This window comes from Pantherophis guttatus, chromosome 10 (genome assembly GCF_059756535.1).
Source record: "Pantherophis guttatus breed Tessera chromosome 10, ASM5975653v1, whole genome shotgun sequence".
NCBI classification, from domain to species: Eukaryota; Metazoa; Chordata; class Lepidosauria; order Squamata; family Colubridae; genus Pantherophis; species Pantherophis guttatus.
The window spans coordinates 17222887-17250340 of record NC_142072.1 but is presented as its reverse complement, the minus strand read 5'-3'; the positions used below and the strand labels follow the sequence as shown (position 1 = coordinate 17250340).

Genomic DNA, 27454 nt, shown 5'->3' with positions numbered 1-27454 from the left:
TGATTTTGCTTAACTGTGGCAAAAAGGTCGTAAAATGGGGCACAACTCACTTAAAAACTGCCTTGCTTAGCAACGGAAATTTCGGGCTCAACTATGGCCGTAAATCAAGGACCACCTGTAAAAACAACAGAAATAATCCTACAACTCTTTGGACCAAAATGGAGCCTTCAACAGGTTTTAGTGTGTGATCTCAGAGCTCTGGCTTCCTCCTCATGTCAGCTGCCCGTTGCTTCAATTTTAGTTATGTAGGATCTGGCAAAAACATTCCCTGGGGAGGGGGGGGGTTCAAAACAGGGAGACCCACAAATGAGAAAGTTCTACCGGCTGCTGGTTTCACAGTCTGGGTCTACCCCAGTGATCTAAATCTGGGTAATATATTTGGAAGAGACAAACTTTTTATGTGTGAAGAGGCATAGATAATCCAGCTCAAAACCCACGGGAGATTCTACAGACGGACTTTTTTTCCACGAAGTATCTCCCAAATAGCCATTTACATTGAGGTTTGACACCAATATATCTCTGATAAATATAGATAATTGGGAGGAGTTAACATCATCCGCCACCCGCTTACACCAGTGCCTGCCTCCCTCTTAGCTGAGTGAAATGTGAAATACTGCTGTTTATTTTGAGGAGTGCTTGAGAGGTTGGTCAACCCCCCCCCCACCCCCACAAGCAATCTTGTCTTCCCTTGGGGAACAAGGGAGAGAAAATTGCAAGGAAGGCTCCTTCCCCCTCCCGGCCCTCCCTCCCTCCCTCTTGCCCTGGGTCTTTTGAAGTGACCTGCAAAAGAAGCTGGTGGTCTTCAGAACATCCCAAACCCTCCCCCCCTCCTTCCCAAAACACACACATTGTTCGAATTCCTCTGTTATCAGATAGGTAATCAAACTGAAGCCCCATTGAATTAGTCAAATAGCCCCCTTGCATCTGAAAGGAAGAGGCCCAAAGCCCCTCATCCCGGCACACCACACACAAAGCAGGAAAATTCCCAGGCCATCTCCAAAGAAAGAAAGAAAGAAAGAAAGAAAGAAAGAAAGAAAGAAAGAAAGAAAGAAAGAAAGAAAGAAAGGGGAAGGAGAAGGAAAAAAGAAAAGGAAAAGGAGGAGAAGACAAAAATTGTCCCTATACATGGGGAGGCATTCCTGACGCTCTGAACCTTTAGTGGAGGGGAGTCCAGAGCCCTCACAGATCTGTCCCCATAGAAGCAGAAGGGCCATCCTGTTTAAGAATCCATCTGACCACGCCAGTACAACAACAACAACAACAACAACAACGTTTGGTGGGGATTTCAGTCCCAGTTTTATAAACAGGGTTTTAATCCTAAAATACAAACGCCCTATCCCAGCAGTGCTGATGCATTTGCAGCATTTAACTTTTACAATGCAAGCAAGGTCCTCCTGCTGCAGTTGCACTGGCTGACAGTACCCTAAATGCACAGGGACCCCAGGGGACGGTACCAACACCCAAAGCAGAAAGCATAGAGTGATTAAACCTTGGGAAAAGAGTCACCCATCAGCTGTTTTCAGATCTGAACAAACAGAATGATATTGGCTGGCAACTCTTATTGTTCTCTGTTGCTGCCTCTATGAATCTCAGAGGAGCTCCCTTTGTTAAAAAGGAGGAGGGGGCTAAACAAACACAACATCCAAATGCAATATTCTACCATCGTGGCAAACATATAAGTGGCCACAGCAGAAAATAACCTTCCCACCATAAATTCTGCCACTGGAGATTGTAAATAAGCAATCCATCACAATCCTGCTGAAATGTGAACAAGCCAAAAGCACAGCTTCCTTTTCCTCACCAGTTCCAAAGAAGGATATATAAATGGTCACCTCCATCTTTATTCATTGATTCTCTGGGAATGCTTATTCCCACCATACCAACATACACCCAAGGTCGGAGCTGGACATTCCCAGCCCTCAAGCTTGGGGGGGGGGGGCGGTTTGGTATCCCTTGGAAGCACGCTGATGGCTGCTACTGAAAACAGGCAGCTGCATGCAGTGTAGGCAGCAAGATATATTTTAGCTAATTCTGCTGATGAGGAAGAAAGGAGGAGATGGCCACCCAAACTCCCCTTAAAAAAATCCCGCAAGTAAAATTCAATTTTTTTGCACAAAGATAGTATTCTGCTGTCGTCCTTCAGCATCACCTAAGTGTTAAATGCAGTCTTCACCCACAAAACAGTCACAACCGCCTCTATTTCAAGCCAAACAGTCATGTAAATTTCGGATATATTCCAGATTCTAATTTCTTTCTTGCCTATAAATTAGCCTGGCTAACTTACAAGCAGGTAGTAAACATGCCTGCAAATCTTGGCCATTTTATCTGCCACGTTCAAAGTACAGTATTTTATTGGAAAAAATGTTTAATAAGCGCCTAAGAAGATGCTTTCAGAGACAGTTGCCCACTGGTTACCTAAATAATTACCCAACTCTCTGCTATTGTTCTTTGTCCAAAATGTCCACATAGAGTAAATATAGAAGCGGGGATTGGCATATAGATCCTCCTTTTAGGAAAGCAACTAGATTCTGAAAATGCTGTGCTCACACCATATACTTAGCTAGCTGTTTTCAGTTTTTGCATTTTTAATGCCTTGGCCTGATATGCAAACTCAGCTTGTTTACTTTGTTTATGGTTCAGTGTATCCTACATAGTCAGAAAATGGATTAATAACCATTAATTATCAGCCCAGGTTACTGCTTTGGCCTAAGGACACCGATGAGTGATAGTGATAGGCTGCTAATTCCTGGGCCAGCTAAGAGGTTCTGTTGTAACACAGGGGTGAAACCATAGGACATATTCTTGATTTAATAGTTAATTTCTTTCTCTGTTCTCAAGAGTTTCCTATTTATTAGGAATATCAAGGTTGGGCAGAGTGCCAAATTTGATTGATTGATTGATTTGTAATTTGGACTGAACATTTTTCACTGCATTTCCTCTATCACCTTTTCTAAGGTAGAATTTGTTTTAACCCATAGGAGCAAAATGGCAATATCTTTATTTTTATTCTAGCTAGCCTGGCATGAAATGATTTTTGGTTCTTTCAGTAGACAGAGGGAAAACAGCATCTCTTTTTACATATTCTTTAAATTCATAGAAATGGGCTAGGAATCAGAATCCAGAATAAATCATGCATACAAATGTTATACCAAAGATGTAATTTATATTCCTGAATGGTGAGTATCATTCCATTCTCTCCCTCTCCCTCCTTCCCTCCCAAATATATTACTGAACGGGAATAAAGTTTTATTGTTCTGATGAAAGCTTGTTTGTTTGTTTAATTTCTATAGTTGTCATTCTCTTTTTTCCCAAGAATTTCAGTAGTTTATTAGAATATAAAATACAAAGGAAAAATGAAAATAGTGGGGAAGTAGAGGCAGGAAAAGGGAAGAAAGGAAAGCGTAGGGGGCAAAAAAACATTGACTCCCAACTCTTTTCAGCATAGTAGAAACAAGATATAGTTTTTACTTTTACATAGTACTATATCGTAGGCATTTCTACAGCAAACCTATTTAATCAGCAAGCCCAAACTTTATATCAATTAATTAAACGAAATTTGTATTCCACCCTTGAAAAGTCAGAAGCAGCATATGTGCTACTGCTCAGTACTTATCGCAGGGTAAAGTATAATGTGGTTAGTTCAGTGTTTCTCAACCTTGGTAGCTTGAAGATGGGTGGAGAAACACTGGGTTAGTTTGGATTTGATTGTGTGAATCCAGTCATTATACTTTCCTTCACAAATACAGTAAGCTGGAAACAAGTCATAGTCCTGTACAATTTATTAACTTTTTAGAGCCATCCTTTCACAGACTGTCAGGGACAGGCTCAAATTACAGAATTGCTCACAAAACGTTGGATCTGATATTTAACTTTCATCACATAAATATGTTTCTCAAAAGAGGATTTGATGTAGAACGATCATTCAGATCTACAACTGCCTTTGTTCTATTGTCTCTATTTCAAATTTCTAACAAGCTATTAAGGAAACATAGATTCCACCAAATTCCATTTTAATGCAATGTGCAAATCCAAATAACTGTGCTTAGTAAACAAATCATGTTATACAAACTATGTCAGCCTTATTTAACAGACTGGGCTGTCAAAGCCAGGGGATCTCACCATAGCCACAAAAGACATACCATTGTGTCATAATTCGTTGCGCCCATGTGACACCCCTCCTGCACGAGCTGCACTGGCTCCAAGTGGTCTTCCGGGTGCGATTCAAGGTGCTGGTTACCACCTTTAAAGCGCTCCATGGCATAGGACCCGGGTACCTTCGAGACCGACTTCTGCCACCAATAGCCTCCCACCGGCCAGTTCGCTCCCACAGAGAGGGTCTCCTCAGGGTGCCATCGGCCAAGTTATGTCGGCTGGCGACACCCAGGGGGAGGGCCTTCTCTGTGGGAGCCCCTGCCCTGTGGAATGAACTGCCCCCGGAAATACGTAAGATCTCCGACCTCCATGTATTTCGCTGTGCCCTCAAGACCCTGCTGTTCTGCCAGGCTGGGCTATCAATGTAATGATTTTAAATTAGGTGTTTTAAATTTTGGGGGTTTTAAATTTGAGCCGAAACCATTTAATAATTTTAATTATTTTTAATTGATGTTTGTCTTGTGTTTTTTAAATAGGCTGTACACCGCCCTGAGTCCTTCGGGAGAAGGGCGGTATAGAAATAAAATTATTATTATTATTATTATTATTATTATTATTATTATTATTATTATTATTATTATTCAAAAATAAAACATTATTTTTCCAGAAAACAAGCCCATTTCACAAAACCAAGGCTTAATTGGACTTTATTATCTAGATCAACGGTCACCAACTGGTGGTCCGCAAGACAATTTTGGTGGTCCACAGAAAAATTATTTGCATTTTTTATATTGCACTAAATCAGGGGGTCCTCAATCTACGACTCCTGGGCCAGATACATGCAATGAATGTTTGTGTTGCTGCATGGAGTCTTCCCCTCCGGGGTCTTTTTGTGAGGGTTGGAGGGGGAGGGGGGCAGAAATTGCGACTTAGGGTCTGCTTCAACCTCCTGCTGTGGGGCTGGAGGGAAGTGCCACTGGTGGCGAAACGCTGGAGGACCTCGTTCCAGTGGGACTGCAACATGGCCTGGAACTGGCTGACCATCTCAGCCAGCTGAGCATCCAGGCGCCAGTACCTGGCCTTGCACTCCCACAGGTCTTCCCTCTGCTTGGAAAGCCTATGCTCGCAGTCCTCAGTGAGGTGCTTCTGCTGAGCCTCCTTCTCGGTCAGATCCAATTTGAACTGAGCCAGCTATTTTGCCAACTCTTTCTCGTGGTGGCTGCTTAGCTCCAACAACTGATTCCTTTTGGGGCCCTAAGGAGGCCGGGCGGGGAGGGGAGGAGTGGCTGGGAGGGGAGCGGTGAGTAGAGGCCGGCGAGGCGCCCCTTGACATGAGTAACATCAAGTTGGCCACACCCACCCAGTCACATGTCCACCTAGCCACACCCACCCAGCTGGTCATTAGGCAGATCATATTAGTAGTCCAAGGGATTTAAAATTATGAATTTAGTGGTCCCTGAGATCCAAAAGGTTGGTGACCCCTGATCTAGATTGTACTAGTTCTTCAGTTCCAAGGCCATAATTTTTAAGACTTGTGTCAAGAAGTCTATAGCCATCTTTATCTCACCATCTCTCCACCCCATGTTTGGGAAATGACAGCTATCTAGAAACCTGCCTTCCCAATAACCTTTAAGATACTCACACAGTCCAGATGTAAAACCAGAAAGTAACTATTTGGGGGTGAAATGCCTATCATAAGATTGATAAACCAATTGAGAACATCCCAAACATTGCTTTTAGCCATAGATCCCGCAATTGCTACAGGGTGCAAAGTATTTTAAAACAGCATGGGATGCCAATGTTATTAAGAGCAAAAGATGTGAAATGCTAATGTCATCAAGCAAATAACCAAGTCAGCTTCCTGTATTTCTGAAAATGAACTGAAGTTTTTCTAGTTCCTAGCAGACCCTATCACAATTTTTAAAAAAATCAATCATGTTCCTTGCAGCACCTAAAGACTTAAATGGATTCTAGCCTAACACTTTTTCCATAACAGGGCCTTATAATATAAAATAATATGGCTGGAGGTCCATCTGGTCCTCTTCTGTTACAATTTAAGATTTGACCTAGATATTTCAGAATTTTAAGAATTTGTTAATGGTTTAAAATGGCTTTAGTTGCTAGCTCTTTTATCTCTTTTTTAAAAAAAATGCAGGTCACAAGAACCAAATCCGCCAAGAACTGCTGTAAATGTTAAATTGGATTTTATTTGGAAGATTACTACCCCCTTCTTCAGATGTATACAACTTTATCCTACAGGAGAAGTTTATCTATATTAAATGAGGTCAGAATGAAATAAAATGTAAGAGGCAGACAGGGCTAATCCTCACATTTTCTTGCAGATCATTAGAGCGTAGTTATTTTATAGAGACATTCATGTAAAACTCTATTGTAGTAAAAAATGAATAAATAATAGGCTAAGCAGATCCGATGTGGCATTTTTCCATCTATCAGATCAAAACACAAGCAATTTGTGACAGAGCCAGTTTTAGTTTTTACCAAAGTCTGTATCCGTTGTCTTGTAGGTGGATTTAAGATGGCAGGACAAATATCTGACATTATTAATTGCCCCTTCATTTTGGGGGGGGGGGCATTCACAGAATTGTTCAAGGTGACAGGGACATTCTTGCATAGTTAAAGAAATTTACATAGTATCTTTGTTCACCAGACTGATACACTGATAATGTAGTGCTACATAATACTTACATAGGAGTAAGCTTCATTAAATATACAATTGCAGCCTAAGCTAGGTTCACACAAGTAAACTAAATCAAGCTTTGTGAGGTCCCTGGTGCTCTCAAAAGTTTGGTTTTCTTGCAGACATTTCATTACCCAACTTGGTAACATCATCAGTGCTAGAAGGGAGTACGGTTTACTTAAACCAAACTCAGCAAACCCAGAGAGCACCAAGCAGGGGTGAAATCCAATAGGTTCTGACAGGTTCTGGAGAACCGGTGGCAGAAATTTTGAGCAGTTTGGAGAACCAGCAAATGCCGCCTCTGGCTGGCCCCAGGAGTGGGGAGGGAATGGGGATTTTGCAATATCCTTCCCCTGGAGTGGGGTGGGAATACAGATTTTGCAGTATCCTTCCCCTGCCATGCCCACCAAGCCATGCCTACAGAACTGGTAGTAAAAATTTTTGGATTTCACCACTGGCTCCAAGGACCTCACAGTGTAACCGAGTTACAAATATTCTTTTCTATTGAATCAAGTGTTTCCCAGATGGAATGTACAACATGTACATACACCAAAGGATCAGATCAGGTAGAGATGTGGCTCTTGTCTCATTATTAAACAATATCCGCCAGTAATTTTAGCTATGGGAAATCTTTGTGATGGAAAAATCTGGCTAATCCATTGCAGCATATAACTCTGTAGCCACGATTTGGTTCAAGGAGAGTACAGTTACTACTCCATGTTTCACAGGGAGTCATGTACATTCATTATATGGCAGTTAAGGCTAGAAGTTGCAGTAGGAATGATAGTTCAAAGAGAATGATTGGTTTTCAAAGATTCTACAGCACCCTTTCCTCCTCTTTGAAATGACTGAAGGCTTTCAGCAAGGATCTCAAAAGCAAAAGCAGCACAATATATTAGGATTGGCTCCTGAACCATTTAGGGGGTTTAACCAGGTTTAGAACTAATAAGCAGCCAAGAAATCTTTTAAAATCTGCATGATATGCTCACATCTGAAAAATGCCAATCCAGATTTTGACAGCCATGTTTTGCTGCACACAAGTTTCATTGAAGGATAGCTCTATTGATAGGATATGCTATTTAAATGCATAAAGACCAACAGACTGGAAGATACCGATTGTATACATAGCTGGAAAAAATTTCAGAGGAATCAGCATAGGAATCTCCCCAAGTTTAATAATGCTTCCATTTCTTCTCTGGGAAGCTCTAGGAAAAAAGCATGTGTATATTTTGATTGTATTTTATGTGTTCATATTATTTTATTTATCTTTTGGACTATTGTTACCCAATCTGAACAAAAAGACAAGATACTGTAGATTTCAGCTTAACATTATCAGCAAGCAAGAATTGTTCAATATGAAATTACTATTGAGCTGGTGCAGTGGTGAAATCCAAAATTTTTTACTACCGGTTCTGTGGGCATGGCTTGGTGGGCATGGAAAAACTCCATTCCCACCCTTTTCTGGGGCCAGCCAAAGGTGGCATTTGCCAGTTCTCTGAACTACTCAAAATTTCCGCTACTCATTCTCCAGAACCTGTCAGAACCTGCTGGATTTCACCCTTGAGCTGGTGATATTTTCTTCCTAGAGGTTTCCAAGATGAGTTTGGGATTATGTTGTAAAATTCCAATAACTTCAACTTCCAGAATTCTCCAAATCGCTTGACCATTACTGAGCATTCTGGAAGATGCCATTTATAGATCTGGAGGTTCTGGTGGGAGAAGTTGACTGGGCCAGATTGACTAGGCCTACTTCCAAACTCTTTACTTGTGTGCCTGGTTTTCGAAATAACCACAACAACAGTACCTTAATTCAGCACAGTGCTCTTAGCTATTTTTCAAGCGTTCTCCCCAACATTTAGCCAGGATCCAAGAATTCACCTGCACTTCCCAAATTACTTTTTGTAATGCTCCATCCTAGCTGAATGAAAAAGGAATGAAGCCTTAAAAAAGCAAGAAACGTTCTTAAGAAATTAATAACTATCCTCTTTTAACTTGGGACTGTCCAGATGGAACAGCAACTCCAATCATCCCCAGTGAAAAGAAGGGCATCGATTTTGACAGGGCTGGATGAGAAGACTGCATTTTAGACGTCTCCTATTCATTTAAACTACCCAGTTCTAGGTTTCTTAATATTAAATTCTGTGGCATCTACCGACAATTCATTTCTGGATTTTTGGGTTTCTGTAGGATTGGTTAAACTTTTGCTCTTTTGAACTGGAAGCAGTTCCAGATCAAGAAAAAAGGAAGAAGAAAAAAAAAACACCCAAGCAACCGAATGTCTCTAAGGCAAATCCATCCTCAAATGAATTCTTCCCAAGTAAGACGGTGGCCTTTCCCAGGAATTTAGCAATCCCAGAGAGAGAAGCGGCTTGCAGACAATGGCCTGATTATCTCAGCATTTTCTCCCCGCAGTGCCCTTTCAAGAAAAGGTGCCGCCTGGCTCCATTTGCCCTTAAGAGACCTGAGCGCACACATTCACCCTGAAGGCAAAGGCTGGCCAGCAAAGAAGACCTTTCTCTCCGATTGACTGCCTCTTTTTCATCTGATGTGTAGCTTCATTCCTAATGCAAGACGTTTAACTTGCGAGTGCCTCAGTCATCCTTTAAGAAGTCCTAGATGGTGGGGCCTAATTATTAAAGCAGCCCTGTCCGGTTTGCCATCGTTTGGAGGTGCTGGGCTGCAACACCAATCAGCCAGAACAGACAGAAAAGTTCCATAAAGGGGTGGGAGATTAAGAGTTTTTAAAGAGACAATTGAGATGAAAGATTTCAATTGAGATGAAATCTTAAATGAACTCCATGGTGATTTTTGAATTCGAAGTCTCTACTGTTAAGATTCACACAGCATACTAACTATTTAAAACTGCAACCAGGGCTAGGGGAGGGTCTGGTGTCTTAGGTCTACTGTATTTTTCGGAGTATAAGACACAGCGGAGTATAAGACACACCTTAGTTTTTGGGGAGGAAAATAAGAAAAAGGCTGATTGGCAGGTGGATCGGCCTCCCGGAATACGCCCAATCAGCTGTTCCCAGAGGTGAATTTTAGCAACAGGTTCCTTGGTTCTGAGCTCTGTGCCTTGCTTTTTTTCTTCCTGCCTCTGAAACTTCTGAAACTCCGTTTCAGAAAAAACTTTCTTTTCTGCCTCTGAAAGCCTCTGAAACAGAGCTTCAGAAAAAAAGCCTCTGAAGCTGTTTGGGAGCTTCTTTTCTGAAGCTCTGTTTGGAGGCTTTTTTTCTGAAGCTTCGTTTCTGATGCTTTTTTCAGCCACTGAAACCTCTGTTTGAGAAGCTGGGCGGGGCGACATTCGGAGTATAAAACGCACCCAGATTTTCACCCTCTTTTTTGGGGGAAAAAGGTGTGTTTTTTACTCTGACAAATACGGTACTTTATTTCATTTATGACTCGGTGGGATCATGAGTGTCCCAAAAAAAAAGGGGGCTGAATCTGGTAACAAAAATAATAGTGATGGGTGAAGCTTGTCCTTGAGTCATCAAAAAGCCAGCTATCATAATTTACCCTAATTTATTTCACAGTATTATGAAGATTTAAAGGTGGCGTAGGGCAGGGGTCTCCAACCTTGGCAACTTTAAGCCTGGAGGACTTCAACTCCCAGAATTCCTCAGCCAGCAAAGCAAAGCTGGCTGAGGAATTCTGGGAATTGAAGTCCTCCAGGCTTAAAGTTGCTAAGGTTGGAGACCCCTGGTATAGGGGGATTATCTCTAGGATGCTAGATTGAAGTCAAAATGCTGTAGAACGACGTTTCTCAACCTCAGTCATTCCAAAATATCTGAATTTCAACCCCCAGAATTCTCCAGCCAGTTTCCAAAATTCTGGGAATTGAAGCCCACACATCTTAAGGTTTTGAGGTAGAGAAACACTGCTAGAGACCCTCCTTTCAAGTACAGCATTTTCCTCTCACTTCCCCTTGCCTCCAACTCTTTTCAATTCCCCATTTCCTTCCCAAACATTATTCCATATTTCATATGTACTACTCATTCTTAGTCCTTAAAGGATTTTGGAAAGGAGGGGTAGCTCTTCTGATTTTTTTTCACCCAAAATATTGTTTGTCTTTTAGCAAAGGGTAGGTTGTATGCATTCAGACACCAGTGTGTAGGAGTTGCTGGATTAGGATAGGGGAAACTTAGGTACAAGTCTATTCTCAGCCACAGAAATGAATTGGGCCAATCACTTTCATTCAGCCCAACCTACCTCACAAGATTGTTGTTCTGGGGATTAAATAAAGGGAGGTCCCATATAAGCTTCCTTGAGCTCAAAAAAAGATCATACATACATACATACATAAAGTGTTTTTCTATTGAGACACCTGGTCTACCCCAGCATGTGGGAGGGAGCATACTGCATCCCTTTCACCTTTCAGCTCCAATCCAGGAGCCCTCAAGCAGTCCCATTCACGACAAAACCATTTTATACCAAATTTATATTTCGCTGATAAAGAAATAAAGGGAGACTAGTATAGATCTATTTCAAGCTATTTAGCTCTCATCAGCTAGCCATACCCTTACTTGGATTCAACTTGGGCTGCCTGCATCGCATATAAGTAATTATAATATTCTAAGTTTATTTTAACTGAGGTATGTTGAATAAACAATAACTAGATTCGCATACTTGGCCAACAAAAACCTTACATAATGGTTTAGCCTGACATGTTAAGTAAAGCAGAATTAAGTTCCTGTATAATGTTCATTCAGGTTTCGTAATTCTAATAAACAATCTCAAATCCTGCAAATTTGAGGTCTGACTGCAGTTGGAAGAAGGGAGACCTCGAGACAAGCTGACCGAGATAATTGTCCTTACTTGACTGAAACATGGGAGTTGGACAGGATGTGTGAAATGAACTATACTTGTTCCATTTGATTGGTTTAGTGCTGTCAAAATTAATGTGCAAAAGCTGATTCATACAGGCAGGAGGGGTTTCTCTGTGTTACCAGTTTTCGTGATTGAGTGGTTCCCAATGTGAATATATTGTATATTAACTAATAAAAGAAAAAGAAACCCCTGAATTATTTTCTTCCCTTTCTCAATTCATAAGAGGAATGAGCACAAAAAAAAATGTCTTGATTAGATCTACTAAGTTGTAGAGCAAACAAGCACACCCGGATCAGATCAGTTTCTTCAGTGCAACAAAAGGGCCTTTCCAGTTACAGGGGAAGATGGAGAAATTCCACCCCCACACACATTGCTAATTGCTTGAATTAGGTTGGGGGAAGGGGGAAATCATTGCCTGAGGCTGTTATCTCTTTGCTCCTGAGCCTCATGGATCCATTGATCAGCAAAAAAAAAATATGCAAGCAAAAAAGATTCCCCCCAAACAGAAACTCCAAAAACAATTCAACACAACTGTTAACCAAAACACCAAGTAAACCAGATTTAGCAGGAATGCAAACCACACGAAGCAAAATGGCTGCCAATAGCATAATGGAAGGTCTGGTGATGATCTAAAAGCGGCCTTTCACATACATGACCATTGGATGTTATCTGTTCAGATTGCAAAGCCAGGTGAGGAAACAAAAGACAAGTCAATCTGTTCTCCATTTTGCCCGAAATTTTGATTGCTTTGTTATCAGATGAGTCAACTGGGAACGGATGGTTGGAAAGAGGAGGGGGGGGGAAAAGAGAGATGGAAACTAACCCCCTGCTGGGACAGGCTATTCAAAGCTGGTTCCTGTAATAAAGTGATTTAATAGATCTAAAGAGGCCAATTCCCTTCTTTCTTCCACAGTTACTTCCTGTGGGTTATCATTCACATATGTAAATGACCAGAAGAAGGTTATCTCTGACACTCATGCAATTAAAGAAATTCTCCCATCTGTTTTTTTGAGGACACAATGCATAGATAAAGAAGCCAGATTTGTGTTCTTTTCCTGTGATGGTTTCCGAACAGTGGTCATCTGTTAACTCATGTCCAGTTCCCATTCTGGCCCATCAATGCCTTCCTACACCATGCAATATGGGCAAGCAATTTGGGAAGTAACAAAAATAAAATAGTGACATTTTAAAATGCATTTGACACCGCAGTGTAGAGGTCAAAGCACTTCCAATATCTTTCTCTTTAATACTTCTAGGAATTTATTTGAGCTGGAATTTCTCGATCCCAAGGACACATAAATGCTCCAATTTAGTGGCTCCATCCTGCAGTCTGCCAAATATCATAGGTCATACTTATAGTAACGTCTGAAATGGAAGTTCTTCTGCTTCCAATGTTAAAGTTACCTATTGATCCTCTGAAAAGAGATATAAAGCTCCCTTTTGCTACTCATTACTTACCCCATTCCTTAACAAAGCTAATTAATTATACGGAGTAGACTAGCATATCTGGGCTCTAAAAAAATTCAATGACCAATAGGTGACGGCACAGAATATGCTCTTCTTTGCTGCCATCTAATGGCCATTTGGATTTTTGTGGCCTAGTTGATAAATTTGCTGATTGATAAATAAGTTCATACTGTTGATAAATAAGTTGATAAATAAGTTCACACTGCTTTCTGCAGATCACTATGACTAGGGAACTAATACCATCCAGTAGAATACCATCCAGTAGAATACCATGATTTTAATAGATACCATGATTTAAATAGGTGCTCGGATTATGGCATTCTGTCAGAAAACATCTGCATAAAATGATGCTGAGCTTTCAGAATCAATTTTAGACCTACCTGCTTGTCCAGGCTGACTGAACTTACACTGTGTCATATTTTAGATTTGTTCTGCTCGTGTTGTCATGAATGATGCCACAGCTTTAATGTTTGTGATTTTGTGTGTATTAGATTTTAATAAATTCATATGGTTTTATAGGTTTTATTTTCTTCTGGTTTGGGTATTAGTTTTAATGAAAATTAGGTTAAAAAGTATTATAATTAGAACTATAATTGTGCCTCGTTTTTTCCCCATCAGCTCAGGGAAATTAGAGGTAAGGCATGCCCTCTAAAGTTTTATATTTGCAATTGTTGAATAGCACTTGAGAAAACTGATATATGTCAACCAATCTGCCATCACTCAAAGACCAGATTCAAGACGGTAATATTTTTAAAAACTCAGAAGAAACAGCTTTTGGTCATTTGCTCTCAACCAAAGCACAAACTGAAAACAGAGCAAGAACCAATGTTGCTCAAGTTGTATTATTTTCTTGTGTTGGCTAAGGAAAAAGGAATCACTTTTGATCAATTATGTGTTTTCTTCTACCGGTACAGGATATCCACAATTACAGTTCATAACAGTTTCAAACCATTTCCTTCCGAAGCCTGCCCATGTCAGCGATGTATCAACAGAGTAATGACAATGCTATCAATCACCAGTGTGGACTGCCATAGATTAATCTCTAGTCCAACAAGCTACAGAATGCTTATTCTCAAGACTTTATGGATTTCCCCATCAGGAACAAAGACAATTCCATCCTCTCCAACATCAGCCATTTCTACTTCCTTTTTCAGATGCTTCTTCCTGCATCTTGATATAGAATTAATGCCGGAGGATCTGGAAATCTCTATAAAGACCAGGTTTAAAAAAAAAGAGTCTGCATCACCATCTTCTCTGGTGATTTTGGGATGAGGCTTCGCTGTAATTTTCATCTTCCCTAGTGTCATAAAAGTTGCTTAAAAACAAACTGATGTTAGGAATAATTTCCTCTATTGTTCTAAAGCTGGGGATATCCATGATCAACTGTGAAGCTCACTTGGTGTTGATGGAGCTATAATAACCTAACTTACATTTTCTTTACAGAATTATTGAAAATGTATCATCCTAGAAGTATGGGTTATGAATGTGAAATTCAAATGACACTTTATACTAAAATACTTCGTTCAACGTTGTTTAGATCATCTGCAACTTTCCAGGAAACCTTAAACATCCTTAAAAATCCTTCAGCCATTTGGGTACTTTCCATCACCTAAAGCAGAGATGTGTAACTTTGTCAACTTGAGGGGGAAATAAAGCAATTCCCTTTGTTTTTACTGCCTATTCCACAGCACCTGCCACCAAAGGCAAAAAAACTTTAGGTTTTTTTTCATACCTCAAGGGATGCAACTTCTCTGGGCCAAAAGTCATAGTTGATTTTGGCAACATGCTATGACTGATTTTGATAATGATATGTACAATAATATGCTAGAGGCAGCCCTCCTAAAAGTAAGCTGGTCAAATATTAAATAGCACCCTCATACACATTGTTCATGGTTTCCCCTTCTGTCACACTAAACTTTGGTAGTCAGTTTTGGGGGAGAAACATTCAAAGCTTTTTAAAGACCTTCTGTGGCCTAAGTGGATCTAAGTTTGTGATTCTTTAACTGAAGGAAAAGCTGGCCCCTTATATCTGAACTCAGTCTAATCAGCATTCATCAGATGTATCACCTGGGTCTACCTGTCCTTATAATCATTATGCCATACATTTGTGAAATCTAAAATAGTAGGCACTGAAATAAAAGAATGCATAAGTCTTAAGAAGCTCCCCAAGATTTTGACAGCACAGTAGAACACAGTGTCCAGAAACTGTGGCTAGAAAAGCATGTCTGGATATTAAAGAATATAGAAACAAGGAAGAGGGTGTTGATCTAAAAAGAATCAGAATCAACAGCTGTGCTATTCCCTTATTAGGGCCAACAAGAAAGGTACAATAGGATGTTAAGCTTTTAAGATCTCCAGAATTCTTCCAGGCAATTCTTACAACAACAACAAAATGGGGAAAGGAAGAACGGTGAAAGTTTAAAAAACATCCAGCCTGGAGTTTTGCAGATTAAAGTCAATCTTAAGAAGGAAATAGTAGCTTGATGTTAAGGGTGCCCCAAACATGCATATTTCAAACAAATTATAAACAGTTGTGTTCATTTTTCTATAATAGGTGGGAGTATAGCAAAATCATTACAAAAATATCCAGAATCCTTCAAATTTTTTTGTAGCAGACTATTATTAGTGCTTGAAATCAGATGCAAAATCAATCCAAAATGTTTGTTTTGCCTTCCAAGTGATGGGGATGGGTTTCAAAGATCTCCCAAAGCTCTAAATTTCAGCCACATTCCAAGCAACAGACAAGGTAGTTAAAACAAAGCCAATGTCCCTCCATGCATCTCTCTCCAAAGAAAACAGGGGAATCAGCATTCCAGGTTTATTCCCTTCAGGCTTTTCCATCAACTCATCTAGGCCTTTACCTGGGGAAATCATTCCCAGAGAAGCAGTGGAGGGTCAATAAAATACAGACATTGGGAGTTGCATCCATGCATTTTGTAGATTTATCGTGTGCCTGGGTGTGAATGAAACTTCCTGAACATTCCAAAGAATTATCCAAAGCAGCTATGTGTGTTAATATGTGTCTCTGTGTGTATGTATGTATGTATGTATGTATGTATGTATGTATGTATGTATGAATTCTACATGGGTCAACCAACTTAATGTAAGAATTGAAAATAAGTGGTTTGGAGTTCCCTTCTACCTCTCTTGTTCAATAATGAAGAGACATTATAAAATACAATTCATATCAAAAAGCCAGCAAATGTGAATCATGAAATCATGAACACACAAGCCTCCATTCAAAACCCCACAGCCTTATCAAACCCACACTCATCATTTCTGTGTTTCCCCCCCAAAAAATAGGACAGTCTGCATTTAGCCATACGAACTAGCACCATTGAAAAGGCAACCCTATATGCATTCCTCAAAGTAAAGTGCTTTCAATTTAGCAAGGTAAATATGTGTAAGATTACAGCCTTGCGATATCTGCTATGAATTCCAATCTATTGAGGACAGTGGTTTGCTTCTAAGTCAACATCTATACCTCTTCTTCTGAATAATCTTGTCTGTAGTTTGGCCACCTAACTATTCCTCAATAAAATTAATGGGGCTTTTTTTCTGGGTCTATATATTTGAGGATTGTTGCACAAAGGCTGCATCTCTACCCAAAGATAGCATTATACACACTTCAATACTGCTCAAATAAATTAGGACCAGGAAAGGTGTTTCCAAGCAAAGATTAATCTTGAAGCTTCTTCCAATTAGTTGTTACAGTGTAATTATTTTCTTGTCTTAAATTAGGCTTTCTTCTGAACAGCTGTTTTGTTTCAAAAAGTTTACTCATGATCAAATCTCAATATTTGGTTCTCCATCTGAATCAGGAGCATGCATTCACATTTATTATAATTTGGACCTTGTAGCACTAAATTCAAATCTACTATTACAGAATTGGAGTTTTACCATCGTTTCTTAACCTGTATAAACAAGACCATCTACAATCAGAACTTCTTTTTGCTTATCTTTCCTCTGTAAACAGCAAGAGGTTTCACGTGGATGATAGCATAATACCATCAAGAATGGCATGGCCCCAAAGAAAATAAGTACCAGCCAGAAACTGCGGCACTATTTTATCTGATCTGGTAAGAACAAACATGATTAAAGTGAAGAAAACTGCCTAATGAGGAATGTGGCTATCCTGTCCTTACAAGGAAATTAATTCAAAAGGTGCTACTTTTCAGATTAATTATTTACCTTCGAGAAGCAAAGGAAGACATGTGGTACAGTGAGAGAAAAAGTAAAATCCACAGCTGGCTGATAGCTCTTAAGAGGATCACCCAAAATAATGAGCAAACTTTTGAGTTCACTAGGATTATTCATTAGGCTGAATGGGGAGGGGGATTTGGAAAACAGGAATGAGAAAATGGGAAGCTTGATTTTTGAGACTAAAAAAACCAGTTGGTCAGTGTTAAAATGTGGGGAAAAAGGAAAGGCTTACAGTACAGAAATACTCCAAGAGAAGACCCCCTGGATTCAAAACCAGCATCATCCAGGAAGGCTCTATTAAGTACTGTACTATAAAAATTTGGGCTGCAAGTGGGGCAAAGAAACAATGTTCCCTCCCTTTTGGGGTGAAATATAAAATGCAGCCATTTTATTGTCAGCTGATATGAACTTTGGGTAAAGAAAACAAAAGTACCTTGTATTTCAAATTCAACATGAAGGAATTTTGTTAATGTAAATTTCTCTTTCCTCGCCTATGGGACACAAATATTTATTTCACTCATTTAATAACATTTACCTATCTCCTCTCCATTCCCAACTGTGGCCAACCCCTCTGACACTCATGGGCATAGTTAGTATATTGTGTGGCATTCCTACAAGAATCTAGATTCTAGAAGACTATCTTTGAACAGGAAGTTCCATTTCATTCTGATACCTAAAAACCATCTTGGTGATATCAAAAACCTAAGCAGGGAAGGTGATCAACTTGAAATGGATTCTAATCAGTTATGCCTGTCTCCCATGAAATTCCCTTATCCTTAAAATCATCTGTGAAATTCTCCCCATTGCAACTTCTGGTTTTAAATCCACAATTTTGTTACACTTCTGTTGTAAAACAAAAAAATCCTGTACCTATTGACACTCAATTTCCCTTGTACCATCCATACGATACCCATTTTGGGTCACTGTTTCCTCTGGAAGTTGTTAATAAAATTGTATTAATAACATAACAGCCTTGCAGGATCTAATTAAAGGCCAGCTTAATTTTGGTAACTCCTACGATTTTAAATAATCCCCTAGGCCTAGGGCAGGCTTTCCCTGAATTCTCAGAGTTTAGGAGATGGTAACACAATACCTGAGAGTATTCAGCCTGATAAAGTTGGTTATTAAGCTTTCATCCACAAAAATGTACTACCTGCTTGTCCAATGATCTATTAATGTCAAAATTAGAGGCACCTGAATCTTAGATATGTACAGGATGCTCACACACACACACACACATCTGGAAAGCAATTGCTCCCAAATAGTGAAATAGACTACCCTGCAATGGCTTCAAGCAACATTTGGAAGCATGTCAAGCACCTCTTATTAATCAGAGACAGATCATCCTGACATCAGTGGCATAGGAACTGTTATGCCTTACTGGATGATTGCAAGCCAAGAAATATTGTGCCAGCAAGGCCTTTCTTAGTAAAATGTATTATTATAACATTGCACAAAAGCTTTAATGCTTTGTCCTTTCACAAGTGAGGAAAGGATGGCCTTCCAGATGCTGAACTACAATTCCCAGCATTCCCCCATCATGCTGGCTGGGACTCCTGGGAGGTTCAGTCCAGCAACATTTGAAAGACCAGTAGTCTTCTAGCCACTTTTAGCCATGCTTAGCTACTTTAGGCAGGATGCTGGCAGCTTCACCAACTCTGTTTTGGAAAGTGTGTAAAGCAATGTTACATAAACCCAGTTAGTTTGGTTTTAGCTTAGTGGATTGTGTGAGCACAGCATTTGTTCTTTCAAACCACGATTTGTGACATAGGATGCGGTACAAGCCAACCAAATGTAGTTTGAATTGCCATGCTAAAGCAACTATGCCATTCCAACAAGTTAACAAGCGAAGATATCTGATTATTATATATTTAGTGATGACACTTTAGTTCTGTGCTGCCACATGGAACCCTCTTCCTTGTCTTTCTTCCCCATGGAAATCAAGGTGAATCAAGGTCTTTTCTTTCAATGTTTTTCCCTCTTCATTTGCGAAAGGAAGATTTTACACTCTGTAGTTTCCCTGTGGACATTTTTTTTTTACAACGGCTTCTTCCGCCCTCCCATCACTGCAATCGTGATTAGTGACCACGCTGGCTTACTTTTAACGCCACAGTTCTTCCGGCTCCCCTTCCCATTTTTAAAGGCAAAGTCCCAAGCGGGCCATTTTTTGGGGTGGGGGAAGGGAGGGTGGGAGTTTTTTAAAAAAATTGAAATTAAGCCGCTATCGCTTTACAGCAACCTAACCCTTGAACCCTAAAACCGTGACGGGGAAAGCAAAGGAGCCCAGGAACTGAGCCTTCCTTCTGCCTTCGGGAGAGGACAAGAAGCCCGGGCGGGGTGCGGAGAGAGAGAGAGAGAGAGAGAGAGAGAGAGAGAGAGGAAGAGCGCAAAAGGTCCACACATGTACCTTAAAAAGCAAAACCGCGCGTGGGAGCCGAATTCGCGCAGGCACCAAAGCTTTTTTTTTCTTTTGGGGGGTGTGGGGGGGGGCAAAGGAGAGAAAGGCAGAGACTTTCCTTCTATAATGAGGAGGGGGGGCAAGCCGGCAGAGCTCCGCGCGGAGCCTCGCTTTCTGCAAAAGCCTCCCGCGCTGTTTTTACCGATCCGCCCCAAGGCGCAATTCCCAAAACTTTGCGCCTTAGACGGCCAACTCTCTCCCAGGCTGCGCCCAGCCCCGAAGGCCCCACGCTGGCCGGGTGCTTAGGCCCCAAGCTGTCTCCCGAGCTCCCACCAACCACCTTCCACCTTGCCGAGCCGAGCTTTCCGACCCCGCTCCCGGATCCCACCATCCCCCCACCCACCCCACCCCCCTTTAACCCCGCTTACCTGATGCACGAAAACGTCCACGGGGGAATCGAGGGCGATGCCTTCCTTGGTGGTCATGGAGAGGAAGCCGAAGCCCATCCGCACGTTGAACCATTTACAGATCCCGGCGCCATGCAACAGCGGTTGGCTTTCCTCGTCCGGCCTGGGCGAGTCGCCGCTGGGCTCTTCCTCGCCCGCCTTGGCGCAGCCACCTAGAAGCATACACGCGGTTCATCAGTCGAGGCGAGTCTGCGCCCCTGGCTTTCCGATTGCCGGGGCGGGCGAGGTGGGGGCGCCCAGCCACGAGACGCCCTGGGGTGTGTGGGGGTTTTTTTGGGGGGGGGGGAAAGAGACCGCCTTGTCTTTCGGTTAGCCCCACAACACCTTCGCCCCCGCCATTCCTCGATTGCCCGGAGAGCAGCTTGGAATTCCCAGCCCAGCCGAGGCATCCTGACTCGGGTTCTTTTGAGGATACGCGCAGGGGGAGAGCCCACCCTTTCATCGTCCCTGCATGGTAGACCCGGAGGCGTGGAGTGGGGGGGGGAATCCCTAAACAAGATACAATCCCGGGAATTTGGGCTGGTGGGGGGGAACGGAAATATCGGCAACTCCCTTCGCTGGTCCAAATTCCAGAAGGTGGCAACATATTAAATATATATTTGTTGCATTTTCCTTCCGAACTTTGCAACATTAGAGATTGGGGGTGGGGGGTGGAGGAGAGCGAAGTGGATATTTTTAGGGGATGGAAAGGAGGAAAAAACAAAAAAACCCAGAATGCTCTTGTCCTGGGGCGTTTGGAAATTCTCCTTTTGAAAAGTTTGGAAAGGCTTGTTGAAGAAGTCAAATGCCAGAATGCAAAATGCAAGGGGGAAAAACAATGCAAGCCAGAAAAGGAAACGTTTTTCCTCCCGAAACCATTTGGAAATCTGTACGTGCGCCTTTTTTAAAAAAAATAATAATAACTCAATCCCTCTCTTTTTTAAAAAATAATAATAATAAATCTCCAGCTGCCAAATACGGCAAAAAGTTTTCAAGCTCTCTCATCCACCACCTAAAAGAAAAAGCACATGGCAAGAGCCAAGGAAGAGGATGTACTGCCCCCCACCTCAAAAAAATAAAGTCACAAAAAGAAAATTAAAGTAAGAAGCCGAGGTAGAAAAGGGCAAGTCTTTTAAAAACGCGAAAGGGGCAGGTTCAATATTAGAAGAAACCAGAAATATCTCTCGAGCGCAGAATTATTATTATTATTTTTTTATCCAAGCTAGGATGGACAGAAGTGAAGGAAAAGTGAAAGAAGCCGAAAGAGAAGGCGAGGGAGAAAGGCCTACATTTTATACAAGAGGAGAAAAAAAATGGGATAGGAAAAATTTCACTTAACCTGCAAACTGCTGGTTAGAAACAGACCCCATTCTGCACCCCTGATGGAAATGGTGGACTCTTAGCAGGAGCCGCTTCCCCTCCTCTCTGCCAGCCTTGCTTCGGAGAGGGTGTCACCGCAGTTCCCCAGCCCCCAAAAAATAGAGAGAGGGGAGGGGAGGGGGGGAAGAGGACAGGGAAGGGGTGGGGGAAGATTCTAAACAAGAGGAGGGACGAAAAAAAAAAAAAGCCAGCCCCAAGGTTTGCTACATCTTCGCGGCAACAATAGCGGTGGGAGGGCGCGAGGCCTCCTATGGCTTCCCAAATTTCGGAGAGACAATAGAATTCCCCCAACGCCAAACCTTGCGAGATCTCCCCCCTGCCCGCCTCCTCTCCCCCCCTCCCCCAGTCTCTGCTCTCTTGTCTCTCTCTCTGGAAACCAAAAAATGTAACCTTCTGCCTCCCATCCGGCAGGCTGGAGCCGGGAAAGGGGGTGGGGGGGGAGAGAAGAATCCTGGTTAGTGTCAAAACTTTTTTTAAAAAAACCAAAACGCACACTAACCCAACATTCTTTCCCCCCCTCCCCCCCGCATCCCCTCAACTTTCGTTTTCACACGTTATCCATCTTGCTGCCTTTGGGGAACAGGAATGGGAGGTCCCTGGAGCCCGCCGGGCGGTCACGATCGGGGGTTCTGTTGGGTTCGGGTTCACGAGGGGGGGGGGGAAGCTGGCCGTGCGTAGCGGGTGGGCGCGCACACACGGACACACACACACACATACTCTTACACGTACACTTTTCCCACGTGACGATCGCACCCATCAATTTTGGCCATTCCAAGTTGGGGGCGGTATTTTTACCACCGCCACCCCGATTTTGGGGAATTGGAGGAGAGGGGCGGGTTTACCTGCCGTGGGAGGTAAGGAGCGCCTTCTCCCTATCCTATCCTATCCTATCCGGACTACTTTCTGCTATTGCCAAGAGACCGGGAGCTTCTCGTGATTGACATCCAGAGAGACACAGGCGCCCATTGCCCTCGCCTAGCCCGTTGGGTTAGGATCGAATCAGCTTGATCCTAAACGACCTGTTTAAAAAGAGAAGCCCCTCCTTCCTTCCTTCCTTCCTTCTCCATTCCTTTCTACTTTTAGAGCAAGTTAAGCCTCTTTCTTTAGATGAGTGGGCTTGATTGCCGGGCCCGCCATTCTTTTTTGGGAATCTCTTCTGGTTGGTTTTGGGAATGGAAGGAGGAGGAAGAAGAAGGACAGGCTTGTCCCCCAATTTCCCTATTTTGTCATCCTCCATTATTTCGGGAGAGAAATAAGATCGCGGGTGCTTTTTAAAAAAAATAAAATTCCCTATATTTTCTTTAGTAGGTAAATTAGAATGATCCCTGATTTATCCCGATGTATTCCCGGGGCAGAGGGAAGACAGAGTAATTTGGGAGTATGCATGCATTTTATATTTTATATGTGAATATATGATTGATAGATATTTCAAAGGGCTCATTAATGAGAATCCCAAGTAAATCCAGGCTGTGGTTGAAAACTTGAAAGTCCTACTTTGGTCATTTAGGAAAAATAATCTCCCAATTTTTTTTTCTTTGCAAATAGAACGATCATTTAAAAAATTAGATGAATTCTCTCTGCCTCGTGCTATAAAGACGAGGTGTAAATGTGTAAGCAAGACATATTTTTACTATGAATATACTTCGTAAAATCTCTACAGCAGAAACTGAAAAAGTCGGATATGATGCGATTTAAGGCTGTAATTGGGAAACCGATCCATTATTTCCCCCCCCCCCTAAGCTTTTACTCTCCACGGGAGAACGTTTTTAAATAATTTAGATCGAGCGAATGAAAGGTCTAAGGTCTTCGGTGAAAACTTTGAAATTATTAATTACATTTTAATATGCACTCTGAAGCGGTGTAATCGCAAAGACTCCTGCTTTACAAGGAAGAGGCTGGTCTTTATTTTTTTTTTTAAAAATCAACTGGGATTATAAAATAATACTTGAAAAGTTATCGAAAGAAGACACAGTATTTGCTCCCCCCCCCCCCTTCAATAAAATCCTTGGCGGGGCTAACCAAGTTTGTTTATGTTCATTACAGATCTTGGCTTTGCAGGGCACAATCCGGTTTTAATCAAATCCTGGGGCGGGAGGGGAGAGGTGGCCAAAGCGATCGGAGCAGCCTCCTGGACTGAGGCTCCTTTGCAGGCAGGGGCGCTGGTGGATGTATCCTGATGTCTATATTATCTCGCCGCAGCTGCAGGATTGATGGGCTGGAGTGGGCGGGGCCCCCGGTGGCTGCTTAAAAGACAATCGGCTGAAATGAGAAAGGCGATCAGAGCACCAAAAGGCGATGATCGATGAAAGGGAAGGGAAGGAAGAGGAAAAAGCGTGCACGGGGGACGGGAGAGAAGCGCGGACACATTCTTGGGGAATGGGGAATTTGGGGGGGGGAGGATTCACGTCTCTCCTCCTAGCGTAGCTCTTATCTGAAACGATTTGGTTTCTTGCCTTCCAACACCACCACCCCGCCGCAAATTGAGGAAGGGGATTCTGTCTTTAGCCCACCAGAACTCTGGAGCTATTTGCGCTCCCTGCGCTCTCCTGTCCCCCTCCCAACTGATGTACATTTGGGGTTACATATTTTGAGCGGAAATGGCCCATTTGAGGATCCTGGAGGGGAAAAGAGCCAAAGGTCTAAAGTTCCTTCTTCCTCATCATCTTCCCCGCCTTTCCCTCCCCCCCCCATCTTGACTCTGCCAGCGGAGGGGTTGCAGATGGGGCGGGGAGAGGTCATGCCTGATTTTTGTGAGGCATCTTGTGGTCTGGGGGCAGAAGGAGAAGGAAGGGGAGCTTCCCACTTCGCCTCCCTCCCTCTCAACCCCTCCCCCTCCTTTTTGGGGGATTGGGGGAGATTTCACGGCTGGCCGAGGACAATGGCCGGAGTGACCAGTACGAACTCGGGAGGGCAAATAGCCTCTCCATTTCCGGTGCTCAGTTCAAACTGGACAATAACAGCCAGCTATTTCCCTGAAGCAAGGCTGAACTCTTTAAAGGGACAGCAGCTTCGTCTTGAGAAACTTTCCCATTCACCCTCCCGTCTCTTCTCTTTAAATTTTACTCGTATACTGGTAGCGGAACTGGAGGTAAAAATAATTTATCAATATGCATAAGTCCCTTTGCATGTTGGATGCCTAAAGCAAGCCTGGGGAGGGGGTGCTTAAGTGGGCACACAAAGCATCATGCAAAGAGACTGGTGTTTGCCAAAGAAATGAAGGACCATTATTGACTTGGATATACTGACTATAAACTTATAATATAAAACTCTTATAATGTTAGTACGGGCGCCCAAAATCTAGGTATTTGCATAAGATAGTTGAAGAAGAGGCACTCAGAGAAAGAATACTCAACATCTATTCCAATCACAGCTGGTTTACAAATCCAGTACAAATCTGTAGTTTATATACATCATGCTACTCAAAAGAACAGAGCTTTTGGAAAAGCAAATTGATTAAGGGGTGTGTATATAAAGTTTTCATACATGTGTGTTGTTATTCAGCAAAACAATACAGTTGCATCTATTTCAGATACATTCTTTAATCTTTCACTATGTTTCTGAAAATGACAGGAGGGCATAATTTTTAGAGCTGATTTCTACAAAATGCTTTATCAATCAACTGCTTGGAAGTCTGCCTAAATATATGCTGCTCTTCATTTTTATTTTTTAAATAAAAACATTTCTTTGCTCTCTCTTGCTCACAATTACGTACATTTCCATTCAGAATTTTTTTCTGAATTTAATGTTATTAGAAACTTGATATGAGTAACGTTCATATATTAAATAATTTGAAGAGCACATTTTTTTAAAAGAACACGCATACTTGCAGTTAGAATTGTAGAAATTTGCAAGATGGGTCGGAAGAAATTTGATCACATGCAAGCAAACATTAACATAGCCATTGCATTTAATGAAGCTTATGAGAGACTTCCTTCTCACATAATATATATGAACACAGAAACTTATGGACTTTTATTATAATCACATACTCTATTTGCTATCTTATTAACAAAGAACCTCATGTTAGACTTGTAGCTATTTAAATGTCTGTGTAGGCATCAATGTTGACTAAACTCAGTCAACACTAAATGCTGACTGAACTCAGTGGAATTTACATCCCAAAGAATGTACATGGAACTGGCCTACCTGGTGACATTATTAAAGAAAAATTGTTTTTTTCTATTAGCATTGTACATAAGGAAGATTACAGCTAAAATGGCTTGGTCTCTAACACCATCCTACTTCTGTTCTCATTAAAGCTCACAGATTATTATCAGTTTCAATAATCATCATATAGACTCCAGTCTTTTGGAAGTGCTGGTTAGTAGAGGTGCTGATGAGCTTGATAAAAGCTAGACTAAGCTACTCATCTCTACCAATAACTAATGGTTAAAGTTAAACAAAGGACCCAAGAGGGCCATTGCCCAATGTGGAAGTTTCTGCATTCACATTTTATTCTTATTTGCTTGGGTTTATTTAATCTTCACTTTTTCTTACTGTGGCTCACTCTGAAAATAGAAAAGATGCTGTGGGAATTTAAAGGGAAAGACATTGTCTTTGAAAAGCAATTCACATAATACAAGTGCTGGCAGTTAAGAAAATCAGTGTTAAATGGGATTGACAATGTAATGCACTACTCAAAAATCCTACTTCATTAAATACGGTCAGTGAACAATGTAGAGAGAATCACAGTTTCTATATTCCAGTTTCTATATTTTCTGTAGCTTGGTTTGTGTGAGTGTGTATGTGAGAAAACGAACAGTGTTACATTTTGAGTAAGGATGGGGGGAAAAATAGATGAAGGAGTCACTTGAAATCTCACGCTCTGTCCAAGGTGCTGATCTGCTCGCTCGATTATGTTCTTGTGCTCTCCAGGGTGCTGAAATATACCATGGTTACACACTGTCCAGGGTTCTGAGAGGGGAATTAGAACAATAAAATAAAATCACAACAAACTCTGTTAAGACTCGCTTTTTTCTTTAGTCATGACTTTTGTTTTCAATATTCCTGCATCCACATTAGTAAAGTTATTTAGCTCTGGAAAATGGAAAGGAACAATCTCCGGCACAATTTCAGCTTTCTGAAATAAACTGAACATGTTCTTTTCGCTTGTGATGCAATGAAATGTATGGGAAATGTATACATGGTACATCTTGCAAAGGCTCAAAAAAGAATGTATTATCTACAAGAAGTTAATCCACCCAAAATCCTTGGTTTCTGTGCATAAAGTTCTATATGGAATGCATTGCTTTTATTTTTAAGCTTCAATTGATTAATATAAAGCATGAGTAAAATATGACATTTATAGACACTATATGATAATATTTTCAAGGGAAAAGGAGAGCTCAAGATCTAAGGTCTAGATCACGGGTGTTCAACCTTGCAAATTTTAAGACTTGACTTCAATGCCCAGAATTCCCAAGGCAGCATGGCTGGCTGGGAAATTGAAGAAAACCTCATAGAATGCATATGGGTCAATATAAAAGGAGAAAAGAATGATATTGCTATTGCTGTATACTACAGGCCACCCAACCAAGCAGAAGAAATAGATAAAATTTTTGCTAATCAGTTAAAAAAATGTATGTAGGAAACATACCACAGTAGTAATGGGAGATTTAACTACCCTGATATCAACTGGGAGACTAACTGTGCAGCAAGTGGGAGATCAAACAGATTCCTAACCAACCTAGTTGACAATTTTGTCATCCCAGAGGTAGAGGAGGGAGGTAGAGGAAAGGCTATACTGGACCCGATTCTTTCTAACAGAGAAAAAGTGATATAGGAAATTGAAGTTGCCAGAATTTTGGATGAGAGTGACTACATCATATTGGAATTCAATATAATGCAAACACAAGCAGTAGAACATAATCCAACCACTGTCTTAAAACTTTAAAAGAATTGATTTTAACAAACTCAGAGAGAACCTATGAAAGATTCCATGGA

General features: G+C 41.5%; 1 protein-coding gene across 3 annotated transcripts in view; it reads right to left on the bottom strand.

The window, feature by feature from the left end:
• The window catches only part of LIN28A (lin-28 RNA binding posttranscriptional regulator A), a 105258-nt gene that overhangs the window by 21027 nt on the left and 56777 nt on the right, over positions 1-27454 (bottom strand). The window contains exons 1-2 of one of the 3 annotated variants that reach the window (XM_034413547.3): positions 21471-21741; positions 20114-20304 (exon numbers count right to left, since the gene is read on the bottom strand). In XM_034413547.3, the coding sequence (XP_034269438.1) occupies positions 20114-20304; positions 21471-21501 (222 nt within the window). In that variant the 5' untranslated portion in view covers positions 21502-21741. Of the gene's footprint in view, positions 1-20113; positions 20305-21470; positions 21742-24851; positions 26426-27454 lie in introns of those variants that run through there. The other 2 variants (XM_034413548.3, XR_009622529.2) reach the window with 2 other exon arrangements.